This window comes from Syngnathus leptorhynchus, chromosome 10 (assembly GCF_054491065.1).
Source record: "Syngnathus leptorhynchus isolate UIUO chromosome 10, UIUO_Slep, whole genome shotgun sequence".
Classification (NCBI taxonomy): Eukaryota; Metazoa; Chordata; class Actinopteri; order Syngnathiformes; family Syngnathidae; genus Syngnathus; species Syngnathus leptorhynchus.
Genome location: NC_141204.1, coordinates 6,660,642 through 6,675,806, shown reverse-complemented (window position 1 = coordinate 6,675,806; position 15,165 = coordinate 6,660,642). Strand labels below are relative to the sequence as shown.

Genomic DNA, 15,165 nt, shown 5'->3' with positions numbered 1-15,165 from the left:
CCGCTCCTGGAGCTCTGCAAGCAGCCAGCAAAGCGCCTTTTTGCGTCCTCACTGGCCCCCCAAACATCTCCCATCCACCCACTCTAGACGGATCTTTTCTTCCCTCTCTATTTTATCGACGTGACGAGAGGGTGACGCTTGACTTCTTGCTTGGAAATGGAATAGAGATGGCGAATAAACCCGTGATGTTATTGTAAAACAAAATGCTTTAATTTTTTATTTTTTTGTCTTAGTCTCTGAAATTCTGTGACTGTCGCTTGGTTCCATTTGAGTTTGGATGGGAAAGCCCATGCAGATGATGAGGAGGAGGACCGTGGAAACGAGCGGGGAAAGCGGAGTGTAACGCATTTTATTTGATTTGATTTTTTTTTCCCACCCACTGAAGCATCTTGTTGCGCCGGACTTGTGTGCATGTGTGTGCGTGCGTGCGTGTTGGAGTATGGATTCACTCGAGGGCTGCAGACTTGATTTATAAAAGGATGTTGTCAAGTATGTTGGGAAAATAGCCATAGATTTCGCGGTGTAAGGTAAGATTGTATTTATTTGTATTTATATGCGTGGTTGGTGTCAGTTAAAGTTTTTGCATTGAAATCATTTTGACGAGTGTGTGCTGCGTAACCCTTCTCACGAATCCACACAGATGAACAGATATGTTTATTTAAAGCGATGATCTGTCTCTTAAGAGGCAAACACCACTTTAAAGTGGCACCGTGTCTCCATTCACATTACCTCCAGAGAGATGATTGCTTTTTAGAAGCCTCGGCAATAAAACCGAGCGTGTCTCTCTTGACGACCCATTTCTCCTCAACCTCCGGAATACTGATTCCCCCTTGACGCCCCTGCACATGAATCTTGCAAAAGGATGTGGATCCGCGTGGATTTAGAGCTCACAGCTGATTCCACACCCTGCGAGCCTTGCACGACAAATAAGTTGGGGGGGCCATCTTTCCATTCCCCATTCTGGTCTTTTGGCTCATGTGCGTGTGTCAGTGTGTGTTTGTGTATGTGAGCGTGGTAAGCGCGCGAGTTCATCGCCTCGACTTCCTCAATTGCATGGACGAGCACGCGTACCCACGCGCGCGCACGCACGCACCCGCTCGCAGCTGCATTGCCTGCAGGATTAAAGCAATCAGGACATGGCATTGCACCCCCTCCATCCTCTTCTCGTCCACACGCCCCCGTGCACGTCGAGCAAACACATGCGCGCGCGCGCACACACACGCACGGACCGCCTCTATCAAATTGTGCTACTGAAATAAAATAAGACTCGCATTTAGGAAAACAAAATATTCAACACATTTTTTTGCATGACGTCCATGTGCTTTATTAGTTTTAATGCCATCAGAGAACCTACATAAAAACATACACGCGGATGCACACATCGAGGTGACGGAGCCTTTTGATGGCAAACAACTTTCACATTATATCTGATCATTTGCAAGCCTTTTTTGTTTGCTTCTTTGACTCAGCACAAGCCAGTTAATGTCTAAATGTTTTCCCCCGTGTTACCCCAACACACAAAAGCGCACGCATGGTAGAAATAAATAAATAAATTATGGCCGGAGTAACCACAAGGTGGCAATGTTTGCACAAAGTACAGTAGTGAAGCGTGGCAAGATGAGGTGCAAAAAAACATACAGCTGCTGTTGATGTGCTGGATTTGTCTTGGCATTTTTATGATGGGGAAACACGAATCCCGTTACTTCATCGATCATCCGTGTTGTTCTCTGTGTAATTCTCCTCATCTCTCCTTGCAGGCCCAATGACATAGGATGAAGGCTGTTCGAAACCTGTTGATTTATATATTTTCCACCTATCTTCTGGTTATGTTTGGATTAACTGGTGCCCAAGATTATTGGTGTTCCACTCTGGTCAAGGGGGTCATCTATGGATCCTACTCTGTGACTGAAATGTTCCCTAAGAACTATACAAACTGTACATGGACACTGGAGAACCCAGACCCGACCAAATACAGCATCTACCTGAAGCTATACAAACAAGACCTGAGCTGCTCTGAGTATTCTCTCCTCGCCTATCAGTTTGATCACTACTCTCATGAAAAGATTAATGCCTTGCTCAAGGTGAATGAGTCAATAGTGTACCTGTGCGATTCCAAGAATATTTATGTATTTTTGCTCTACGACAAAAATTTTGTTCAGCTGCGGCGGGTTTTCCCCTCTGATTCAAACGGATTGACGCTGCAGAAGCTGGAAGAAGAGGAGAAGTCTATTGTGGAGTTTCTGGTCTTGAATAAGGCCAGCCCCAGCCAGTTTGGGTGTCAAGTGCTTTGTACGTGGCTGGAAAACTGCCTGAAATTAGAGAAGGGTACGGTGGAGACGTGCGGCATTGTCTACACAAAATGCACGTGCCCCCAGCATTTAGGAGACGGAGAATCGGAGAGCATGCTCATGCTCAACAATGTGGTTTTACCGCTCAACGCCCAAACGGAGGGCTGCTTGTCGCCCCAACTGCACGCAGGCCAGGTCTGCAATCTCAGTGCCGAAGTGAAGCGGCCTCCTAAAGAAGGTGAGTATGCAGCTGTGTATTCCTCCTTCTGTGCTCACACAGTAATGGAGCACTGTTTATGCATAGATCATTCAATGTGCACGTCGATCACTCCCTTCTTCTGCCCCTTTCCTACTGCATGTCTCAAGCGTGATGGCCCATGAAACAAAGAGCACACATACAGTAGAGTTTTAATTAGGTGGCTACGACCCCACTAATTGGACAGCAAAGCTTGGAGTCGAGTGGAAACTATTACAGTGGAGCCTCTGGAGCCGAAAACTCCAAATTTGGGGAAATCATTTGTTGCTCAGAACCTTTTGCGTTGTCTGGTATCTAATGATTAATTGTAGTTATGTGTTTGGATCTTCACAATTGTGAAATAAAAAGATGCAATACCGTGACGTCAAACATAACAAGAATGTAAAGAGCAACATGCGAGCAAATTACTGTTAAGATTGAGGCTCTGCGTGGAGAGAGTGGATCCAATGTTGTTAATTTAGCAGGCAAGTGTGGGCCGGCGGATCTGGGAGAGGGAGGGCTTCGCAGCTGTGTGAATGGTCACAGATGACTTCAATCTTGGCCAATCAAAGCGGCTGTTTTCATTCCCTTTAAATGTGGAGTGATCGTCACGCACTACATGCGTGAAATGGCGGAAGCATGTCTGAGCCGTGCTTTTGACCAACCCCGTGGCCCAGCCCTTGATTCCAACACAACTGATTGTTTTTGGCCTCAGAGGTTCCACAGTGTTTTGGGGGAATTGGGAGCTCATTAATTTAGACAACACTAAAGAGAAAAAAAATACAGGATACGTTGTCTCTGCACTTTAGCAAAGTCAGAATTATTCCAAAAAGTATATTTTCTTAGGCAAGTTTGGGCTCCATGCCATTTGCATTTTGGATTGGGCAGACACGATGCAACATTTGTTGTTTAGCTGCAAGAATAAATCGAGGAGTAGAATGAACATGATTAGACTAACGGCTTATGTGATTTCACTGTCGTGCTGCCATAGAGCAATGCAACATGTTAGAACATTGTTTTTTGACGGTAAACACTTCTGATAAGGTCATGATAGACTGTGGAGCTTTGTGATAAGGCTGCCTTGACACATACTGTAGATGACTGCCAAGTAACAGGTAGTGTTGCGTGATAGATCCGGTGATGACTCATAAAGCAGTGGCCTTCATCACCAAAGTCATGAATGAACCTTTTGATTTGTGGGGGAAATAATCAGGAAGCAAATGTTATGGAACATCAGTTTTCCCTTGTGGGATTGAAGTAACGGTTGCGGCAATTGCTCCCTGGAGATCACAATGGGAAGAACAATATGCTTTTATGCCTTAGTTGTGGCTGTTGGGTGGCTGCCGCTTTACGCTTCAACATCACTTAGTTGCGACATTGGCTTGTAATAAGAAGGATAGTGTCCCTGTCATCGCCATGGCAACCCTGGATCACTCTACTCTAGATCTACTTTAAGCCACATTTCCACCACGCTGTTTGGTTTACCGCATTATGGTTATCACGATGCCGATGAAGTGCATGATGCCTTTGACCAATCAACAAAGAGTTCTGTTTCTAGCTCCACCCTTTAAGGTACTCTGCCATTGCCTTTGAGACCCTACCAAAGGGTCATTTTTGTCATTTTTTAATGTTTAAGTGATAACACACACAGAAGAATACTCTTTTCATATAAAAGAACAATAACAACAATGAAAATAGGCTTCTGATGACAGATAATGTGCAGTGGTTACAATAAATCACCAATGTAACAATTTTACGTGTGTCAAACTTTATAAACTATTTGCATGCTATTTAGTAGTAGTAGTAGTAGTAGTAGTAGTAGTTGTTGTTGTAGTCAAAGTAGCAGTGGTAGTTGTATTAGTAGTATTTAGTTGTGTGTGCGCATGCACGTGTGTCATGCATGTGCAAGAGTGTATGTACACACATTACGTCATCAATCACGAGCTGCTTGCAACGTGCATTAGGTGCTTACATATTTTTGTGGAAAATGATGATTTAATCCAACATTGATCCAATGCTGCTATCTGTGAACCATATTTAGTCATTTAAAGTTTTATTTGTTAGTTTTCAGATTTAATCACAGTTGGCTAGGAATTTTCTCCACCCACTTAGGTCATCTTAAAGGTTGCTTAAAAGTTAGCACGTCACACCTGAAGACCACACCAGTCCGAAAAATTATAAGTAAACATCAATTACATTTATCTCTTTTAAATATTTGTGAAGAATGCAATTGCCACTCATCTTGTGCTTTCACGAAAATGTTGTTTTCAAATAATTGCTGCTACAGTAGTCGAGAAGAAGCAGCACAGTTTAAATAATCATAATTCCGTTCACCTTCTGATCAAATCACAACAACGTTATGCTCATTTGCCGAGGGAATTCTTTTTTCCAGAATAACATTTGACAGTTTTCAGCATGTTAATATCAGCTTAAGAACACAGCTTATTTCCCCCCCTTCAGAAGATTTTCCACTAGCATCTATTTATAGTGTTGGTTGATGGGAGGTTTGAATAAATCCGCTTTCATCTGGATAACGGGGGAGATCAACGCACTAGGTTTTAAAAGAGCACTGTCTCTCCTACAGGCGTCATAGTGACAGAGTGGGTGTTTCTGATGAAGAATAAAGCGTTACAAACAGTCGACAAGGGCTGTATTTGTTACAATCGCTCGTCTTTGATCTTCTCAACTTCCAGTTGAAGAGGAGGCCGTTTGAGCCTATCAAAAAGGCCAAGCCGGGCTGGCTGGGGGTTGTACGCACGACACGCTGCCGCAGTGTGTTGACCGTTTTAAAGTTTGAAGCTCGTACATATTTGAGGTAATTATCCAGACAAAAGACAGACCTCACCCGTTGATGCTGTGCCATTTTGAAAACCAAAGCGACGCAATGGAAACTCTTAACCCAGCTACTGACTCATTTATGCTGCTTTATTTTTATAGCTGTCACTGTTTCATGCATAAAAGTTGTAAAAGCAGGCGGCACAGTGCTGCACTGACACTTACTGTGATTTAATTCTCTCTCCTGCTCCCTAGTGTGTGCGCGTGCCTGTTTGTGCACGTGAGTGTGTGCGTGTGTGTTCTGTCTTTCTTCACTACATGCAACAGCATGATGACTCGCCAGTGCCCAACGGTGAAATAATGTGTTTGTCAGCGTTGTGATTTCTGCATGATGTGTCCAGGCTGCTTTTAGATAAGTGTGACTTTTAACCAAAAAAAAAAAAAATCCTCAACATTTTAAAATGGTTCATGGATTGTATTGCCGCCTAACCACCGTAGTATATATTTTTTTCCAATATGACTAAATTGTTGTGAAAACAGGAACTTCAATTAACAATCTTTGCAGATGCTGGTGTTTATTATCCATGTATCGGATAAAAGCTTAAAATTCTCTAATTCCCTTTGGGCACCTTCATATCTTTCACAACCCGCTCTTAGTGTCGAGAAATCAGCCGCTTCACGAGGTATCCCCTCATTTTGTTGCTCTTCCGACTCGTTTTCCCCTCGGCTATGGTCGACTGTCTCATTATTTGTGTTGTTCCGCTGTCATTGGAGGATCGGGGTCGATACGTCTCATTGCTTTGGGGTGGGAAGTGTATTCTTGTTTGTATTTCATTGTGTAGACTGTTAATGAAGCTTCAAACTGTCACGTTGTGCTTGAGATGTATCGCATGTGGCCTTGGCTGCCCAACCATCTTACAATTAGATTTGTATTTTTAAAAGGAAATGGAATATGTGTTTCACTAAATGTGAGCAATTTTTTAGATCCATGTGAGATGGTGTATTCGGGTATGTAGTCGTGAGTCTGTCTTTCAGTTACGGGTTGAAATGTTGGTCTTTTCTGTGTGGAGTTTGCCTGTTGTCCCTGTCATGTATTTAATTTGCTCGAAAACACATGATGCTACCAAGAATTGGGTCTCATAAGTAGGAGAGATATTAAAATGAATATTTAATGAGTCCGCAAAGGGGGCCTCCAAACCCTGTATTAATACAAAAATTAGGTTACAAACATGAATGAGTCCTGCTATTTTTTCCATCCTGAGAAAGGATGCTATTGGTCCTAAAGACAACGTCCAATGTACCTAAAACATGACATTTCATTCCTTCATAGCCTTGTTTAGCTGGAATGATGGCAAAATGACCATGAAAGAGGGACAACTCTGCATTTCTAAATGTGATACTGTGCAGATTTCTGGTTGCGCACTTGCATTTACTTCATTTGAACATTCTGCTTTCTGACTGCATAGAAGATGGCTATGAGATTTTATCGGGGAATGAAACGTGGTGCAAGGCTCCAGTGCGCCGTCACCCGCCGCAGTCATGAGTACCGCCGCAGCTCAGCCCTGCCGCCTCACATAGAGCGGCCTTTTATTCACTTTGGATCTCAGTCAAGTCACTCAGTAGTCACACTGCATTATGCTCACCCCCATTGTTCCATACACTTGGAGGCCATTTTAGTTCCAATTCAGTGAAGGAGAGGCTTCAGCGAGACAGCCCTTAATCTCTTTGGTTTACCCTATATCTGCTTTTTTAAGGTTAATCTAGAGAAAATATCATCATGTTACAATCCTTCTGAAAATTCCACATTGAATCACTTCACAGTAGAGGCAGCTATAATAACATTTCCCCTAGAAAGCCTTCATGGTGCATTTTATACCTGGCGTTCATAGCCGTGACCTCAGTGTTCCTACGTATCAAATTTTGCAGTCCTTTCTGCTGAGATGGAAAGAAAGTTGTTAGTAAAAGACATGGTCACTTCAAGTAAGTCCAATTGACTGGAGTGCCACAAAAACCATTGTGACAGTCCAAGACATCTTTTTGTGCAATAATTGGACAATCATGACCCACAACAGTGGGGTACACCTACACAAGCAAACGTACAGTTAAATACGACCTCTGATTGAGACATATTGTGTTCAGCTAAGTTTTAAAGAGTAACAATAAGTACAACCACATCTCTGATATTATATGAGCAAGTGTACTAAAAAAGGGACCAACTGAACATGTTAGCTTTTGAATGGCTCTTTGAGTAATTTTGAAGGACTCATGGTACTATACAAAGGACGATGATAGAAGTTGGCGATAAAAAAGTACACACGGTATCAAAAACAAAATCAATTTTCAAGTTTTAATCCAACGCCAACATTGTGTATTCTGTCGTATTCCCGTGGATGTTTCTATGAGCCACTTGGACTGGCGGATGATGATCAGCTGTGCAAACCGTTGTTCAAATTTTGACATGGATTTGTGATCTCAGTCCGGAGGCTGTGTTTCAGCGGCGCCAGGACTGGGAGTCGGAGTGATAACTACCTGCTATCAGACCGTGTGCTGCCAACTGTCTCTGAGCAAATGAAAGAGCAGTGTTGTCATAGCGCAACTGCCGACAGGATGGTGGTCAAAGTGTCGACACCATTTATGGTTTTGAGAACAGAAAATATACTGCTCTGGATTAGGATAGTCAAATGCATATTAATAGCAAAACAGTAAGTATGTATTGTATATATTTACGAAACACTTGGTCAGTTTGTTCAGTGCATATCTGGCAAGTATTTATTTTCCGTAAGGGGTAGATAAACATGAAGCACATCAGCCATTGGCTAATCTGTCTTCATTGAGATGAATGTACAATTTAACATTCCGTTACTCATATAATTTACGAGACTCAGCAGTTTTATGGCCTTTTATAATTTCATATACAAGAGGAATCATAATTAAGTCTCAAATAATGAGCTTTAAAAGATGAAGAAGCTGCACATAATGTTCTCGAGACAACACCGTATGATTTAAACAAGCACCTGAAAATTGATACAAATACGACATTTCAAACTTCGGTTCAAATTGAATTTTTTTTTGTTTCAAAATACAGTTTCAAACTAGAGTTAGGATTTCAAACTAGGATTTCAAACTAGGTTTTGTGTTTCAAGTTAGGGTTTTGAATTAGGGTTTTATAAGGTTTTAAGCAAAAATGATTTGCACGATGACTCATGGACAATAATATCTCTGGTGAAAACACTCAAATGCTGCTGACTGAAGTTCACTCAAAAGACCTTGTTTTCTTTTTCACTGTCTCATGGCCACAAAGGCATAATGTCACATTTCCATTTGTAATTGCGTATCTTGCTCCAACATCACAGCGTTCAGACTCTATTTTGCAATTTATGAGTTAAAGTGGACTTCACAAATCAAAGCAAGCCACTATTGCTTTCTCTGACTTCAAAAAGGCTTCTATATGAATACAAACAAAAGTAATGAGTCTCTGTAGATGAAGAAGACTGTCTTATCCTCTTATTATACAAATTGGATTTGTTTATTTCCATCATGTGCATAATTCACTCAAAGAAGATATCCCAGCACAATAGAGTGAACACGGTGAACCTGTTTCCAATCCAGTCAGCAGGAAGAATAAGTTGTAATGTGAAGATTTGATACCTTCAAGCAAGATGCACCTCAATAGCACCAAAACTGCATTGACAATGTAAACTCTGTTTGCGTGTGCCTCTGCACACTGCTCATCCTTCAAAGAATACATTCATAACCTTTTACAGGAGCATGTCACAGCCTTGTCCTGCGGTCCTGTACCAAAGTAAAGAAATGTTCTCAATATGAATAAAGACTGTTGAATCCTTTCCAATACGCAAAAACCAAATCCTATTCAGACTTTGTTTGTATAGGTGGCATAATATTTTCTTTTTTCTCTTTTGGCCCTTGTAAGGTGATGCCGAAGATGGTAATGCAAATGATGTGCCGCTTTCAGCCTCTTAGTTGCATGCTCCTTCATTTCAACCCAGTTGGTTTTGGCCTGTCAGTGGATGGCTATTTCTACCCACAGCAAAGAGGAATTTGCATAAACATCCACCCACAAACCCTGGCAAATGAGTCTGTCACTCAAAGTCTATGTGGGGAAGTGGAGGAGAAATCCAATCCGTTCTCAAGGGGCTTCTGTAACCGCACTCACTGGCATCTCTTCAGTTGCGATGGCAAGTGTTTTAAGATTATGGATGGCCGCAATACCGAGATGCTGCTTACATGAACCTATATGTGTTATTTGGAACGGAAGCCTCAACATACTATATAACCGTCTTTTGGCCATTAACATGCAGAAAGGCAGCCAGTGTTTTAGATTCATTGCTTATAGTACACACAGATTCCATTATGAAGGGATTGTAGACCCAACTGAATTTGAATTCTAATCAAGTCACTAATAGGGTTAAAACAATTCTCAAAGGATCCCAAAAATAAATACAAAACTTTAGTCTACTGTCAACCATTTCCCAGAGCTTATTTTTTAAGTTAATGATTTCAAGATGAAGGTTTTACCTTTTTATATATTTGCACTGTGTGTGTGTGTGTGTGTGTGTGTGTGTGTGTGTGTGTGTGTGTGTGTGTGTGTGTGTGTGTGTGTGTGTGTGTGTGTGTGTGTGTGTGTGAGTGTGAGAAGAAGAAAGAAATGTAATATTTGAACTATGGAAGCCCTTCCTGAAAAACCTCCCGTTAGTCTGTAGAAATAAAGCATTTAATTCAACACTCCCCGTGCACCAATACAATCTATAACCTTGCAATGAAATAAAAAATACACATATAAGTACAGTTATGTAAAACTATCAAGTGGCTCCCTCTTTTGTTTTTGTGCCTCAGTCATCGTTACGCAGATTTCTTTGAAGGATGACGACTAACGCTTGGCATCAGCATATGCCAGTCATCACTGACTAAGACAGATGACATTTGCTTGCACTGACTGGCTGTTTGTGTTTGTGTGGACGAGGTGCTTATCCCCCCCCCCCTCCCCCCTCACAAAATGGGGAGCGGTGACCTTGCAGAGAAAGCATTACTAAGGCCCGTACCATTTTTCCTTGGATTTTGTGATTTTGTGAAGTTACAATGAAAAGGATAAACAAGTTGTTTTTCCTCACAAAAATAATGATGACACAATGCAATTTAAACTCTTAACATGAGTGCGCTAATAACCATATAGCAACGGATGGATTTAAAAAAAATGGTACAGACATCCCTATTATGACTGCGTATATCAGCGGTAGTAATATTGATAAGAGAAAAACAGGATGTATGTCATAATGAGCTGGGTTTATCTTTATGGGAAGCAACTTGACTCGCCATGTTCGTTAATGCCCATTAAAGTTAATGGTGAGTACAAATTTCATTGTTTAACAATGGTTAACTTCTTTTCATGCTTGGGAGAGTTAATGTTAAAATATCGCTTAAAATATCACCTGTAGTGTTAATGTAGCTGCTATGACAAAATGTATGGAAAATTTAGTTTCTAAAATTAAACAAAGGCGAGGTCTACGGGTATATTCCTTTCAAACAGCATGTTTGTAAAGTGCCTTAAGGTAATTCTTGGCATTTTGTTGCACTGTGCATGTGAGATAGGCGCTCATATTACAAACACTACTATACCGTCCATTATGATGGAATATTAATGTGACTTTAATGTAGCATATGACTTGTACACTTTCATACAACATTTACATGATTGTTGCATTTTAATGTCTCACCTAACACCTTGATATGCTCTGCCTTTGGTGGTATTAGAATCTAGAAGTCACCGTAGTAATCATAAAAAGAAAGCCAAGCTGAAATGCAATACTATATTTGCAAGGCTGCAGAAGTTAGTTGATTGAATCCTCTCGGTTGGACACAAGGGAGCTTTATTAGTGATTGGGTTTAAAAGGCAGTATTCATAGCCTGCCTGACTGAAACCGGTCAAACGTGGAATGTGTGTGCCGCAGTCTGCCTCTTTAAGTTCGTTTTCAGTCTCTCCATCACTAAAAATCAATACGAAACACGGCCGTCACATTTGGCGCATTCTAAAGTGCCAATATTGCTGCAGATTTTAAACTCATTTGTCAGAGTTCTGCACCACAATTACATATAGCGACCGTGTGCATAGAGACGACTTAGCATTTTTCTCCAGCAGGCCTGCAGCATGCTGCTTCAATGAACATGCCTCAACACTGCTGAGACATTGACGCCGCAACTACTACAGATGGCTTAACAATGCCTGAACATACAATTTGCAATCGATCACTCGTAGTAAAGCTGAGTGGACAGTCAGCGCTGAAATTGGGTCGGATGTACAATCGGGTTTCCAACTGACTGGCTATTGTATTTTTGCCTGATCAAGATTACGACACCTGTTTTCAGGGCTTAACTGGGCAGGTGACTTCTTTGAACATCTGAGTTTCCGTTTCCATTGTGCATATTTAGTTAGACGAAAGCTGAGATGAGAAGCATGCTTATCTTGCAAAGCCGTTTGCACGTTTTGTTAATATATTGCCATTTCAGAGCCATACTGCTTTTAATCCTGAATCAGTCATTGTTTTCTACTTATCATTTGATTATATGATGTAATTAATTTACCTGAATGTTGCCTTCATTGTGGTAAAATAATATTTTATTAGTCCAGACTCTCCTTGAGATCTAATGGAAGTATCCATGTAAAATGTTAACACACTCATTAAGTAAAATCTGCTGCAGGTTCCAGATATAACAAAGAAGATGGGTCAATGATTTCTGCGGTATTTTCTTAAAGTGAACGACTCCCCTAACACATGATTCATAGAGAAAAGGGGACAAATAAATCAAGGGGCTCATGGGAGATGCTTTTAGATTGGCAAATCAATACGGTGCCACCACAGCTTGTTGCAGCCTCCAAAAAACCCCTCTCCAGTAAAAGCCCCCAGTTGGCCAATACCATTTTTAATCATCTGCCAAGTGATTTTTTTTTTAATCCAGCTACATTACAAATGCAAACCCTGTTGCACATTACATTTCGACAACCCGTAATTGCACTTTAGAACAGAACAGTGACACGTGTTGTCCAAGGATATCAAGGATAACAATTCCATGGTTGACTTAAACATTCTGTGTTAACAAAATGATACCACTAAATATTAATCAACTAGTTTCGAGACATTCAGAAGATAAGGTTATGAATTGTAATTGTAAGCATTTAACTCTTTACTTGCAAATAATATGCATTGTTTGCACATTTCTATTATTTCTTGGATAAAGTGAATTGGGCCTTATGCGTAAACATAATCTGACTGACTTTGACTTTGCTTTGTGATCATCCTTATCTTTTCCAAGGTTTGCTGTCTTCTATGTTGTGTCTGTCATAAAAAATGACCACGAAATCAATCGCTGTCATTCCAGTTCTGTAACAAGTTTAGTCTTTGATTTGATGCACTCAGTCACCTTTGTTTGCAAAGATGACATTATTAGACAATTTGAATGTGCGGAGCAATTGACATAACCTTTGATATCTCATCCCTCTATGAAACACATGACTTACAACTTCAGTGTGTTTTATGCCAAGCTTCTGAATACACGGAAATTGCGAATGGTGCTGATATCTTTCTGCTTAAAATGTATCATTTGACATTTAGATGCATTTGACAGCAACATCTAAGATTGTATGTTGCTCTCAAGTAAGACTGTCAACAAACATGCAACTATCCATTATAACTGACTTTACTGTACAACAACAGGAAAACAAGTTCCATCCATTCATGAATCATTGTTAAATGGATGCCACCTCTGATTAACATAGTATTATGCACATTACGTTCAAATGTTAAATAATGCAGGAGATAAATTATGTCTAATAATAGCAGAAAGCATTTGTGTGCCAGTAGAACTTTTTAATTGAATTATGAGTAGAAATGCCTCATCCCAGTTTTGCTCTAAAATGCTCCATTGGTTTGTGCAGTCAAATGGCACAAAGCTGCTCTGTCAGTTTTTGATCAGCACAGTGACAGCTCCAAATATAATGAAATTATAGGTTTACAGAAGGTCATCATTTTGCTGCTTTATGTCCAAAAATGTGTTTTGAGGGTTCATAAGTGTATGTCTCTATTTGCTGTTGAGAGATGCGAGTGGGTTACAAAATGGATTCCATCATAGTCACAGTGACTTGGTGTTCTTGTTCTTTTGCACTCTAAAATGGCACGAGCTCTCCGTAGTTGTTACTTGCTTCACTCAAACTGCATGTGGTGCTGCAAGTGTTAATGAATTAGACATTTATCAACGAGGCTCATTTGCATAGAGGTAGCCAATTTATTTGCCAAATATATAGATATTGCCTCATTTAAATATGCGCAATACCACTGCTGCACCAAGACACATTCTGCTTGCTATCTCAGTTAGTGAAACATTTCACCATCTGTGCATGCTTTGCGAATTAGACACTTTTTTTTTTGGCGCTCCATTTTTATTGGTTAGCACCACACAAAAAGAAAACAATTCTTTAGTGAAATCGGCCCTGAGTGCGCTCACTCCTCTGTTGACTGTGCCACTCTGCTAGTTTATTTTTCTTTTGTTGCTTTCTGTGTTGATCCCTAGTGGAAAATTAATTGAGATGGAGATAATTAGAAAAAGGTTTTATTGTAAAATCCATTTTTTTTTATATTAGTTGTCATATGATGTTGCACAACACTTGGTTGTTACATGAACTTCCTTTCTCTCCTGTTGTTTAAGAGAATGTCTAAACCCTATAACATTCCCACACAGTGATCTCCCTTTGTTGCTTATCAGGTGCTTGATGGTTTTCAGCATGAAATCCCAAAGTTCATTGTTGCTCAAGGCCATCTTGGCGAAGCATCAGCTCAGCGGTGTCCAAAGCTTGGCTGTTGTGAAGTTGTCTCAACAGTTACTGAAGTGCAATAATAGCAGTTTTCTTCTCTGATCGGAGGTGACAATTTCGAACAAGGAGGTGAAACAAGTAGATTTGAAGAGGGAGCGAGAGATTGCTTTGCCACTTGGCGGAGGGAATGTAAACACAGTTGAAATGTGTGAGGGGAAACAAAGAACTCATGAAGCCATTGTTCTTTTTTGTTATTAAAATTGTGTGTGATATCTTCTATCCTCTTCCTTCCACAGCATGTGGGATACCCTCCAAGTCTGTTTGCTCCATTAGGTGAATCTCACACACCATTTACAGTTTTTGATGAGCACACTGGTTTATTTGTATGTCTTTCTCACTAGCGAGGAGCAAGAAAAAGTCTCATGGCCCTAGTTTTGTTCCCAAATTTTTGTTTTGTGTCTGAACAAGACTAGCGCAAATTGCATGCATGGGTAGAGTTTTTCTCTCATTCAATATTTTCGCAGATGGATGCAGTTAGAAAAAGGCATTTGCACCATTGTGGGAGCGAACACAGCCAACATATTTGGGCAATTGAAATTCGAGATTGTTAGTCATGGTCTTCATTTGGCTGTCTTACGTTCAAGCAGAAAACTGATTGAAAAGCTCTAATTGTGTTTTCTGCACTTATTGTGCAAGAGCACAGTAACCAGCAGCATCACCTGGCCAAATTGCATTTTTACAGAAGATCAAAATTCAGAGATTAGTATTTATTAAAATTCTCAGCCTTGTGTTCCTAAATTTGATTACATTTTAACGTATAATGATTATATTTTGCCAGAACTCACTGGTGGCTTTTTTAATAGGTACAAAACACAAACAAACAAAAAACAGTGAACAAATGCCAGTATGCACATTTTGGCCCCAGGACACACTGGTTCACAGTGAAAATCACAGAGCACTGTTTTATTTTGTATGTGTGCGTGTGTGTGTCTGTGCGTGTGTGTGTGTCTGTCCTCAAGCAGAGAACAGATTTGAATGTTTGGCTG

At 40.6% G+C, this 15,165-nt stretch overlaps 2 protein-coding genes across 4 annotated transcripts in view; one reads left to right on the top strand and one right to left on the bottom strand.

Annotated features, from left to right (window-relative positions):
- Positions 1–978, bottom strand: part of eys (EGF-like photoreceptor maintenance factor) — a 138,368-nt gene extending 137,390 nt beyond the window's left edge. The window contains exon 1 of the mRNA XM_085921663.1: positions 730–978. The gene's annotated coding sequence lies outside the window, so the exon portion shown is untranslated. The remainder of the gene's footprint in view (positions 1–729) is intronic.
- The window catches only part of adgrb3 (adhesion G protein-coupled receptor B3), an 85,601-nt gene continuing 70,614 nt past the window's right edge, over positions 179–15,165 (top strand). For 2 of the 3 annotated variants that reach the window (XM_085921668.1, XM_085921666.1), the window contains exons 1-2: positions 179–527; positions 1,758–2,526. In XM_085921668.1, the coding sequence (XP_085777794.1) occupies positions 1,773–2,526 (754 nt within the window). In that variant the 5' untranslated portion in view covers positions 179–527; positions 1,758–1,772. Of the gene's footprint in view, positions 528–1,633; positions 2,527–15,165 lie in introns of those variants that run through there. The other variant, XM_085921667.1, reaches the window with a different exon arrangement.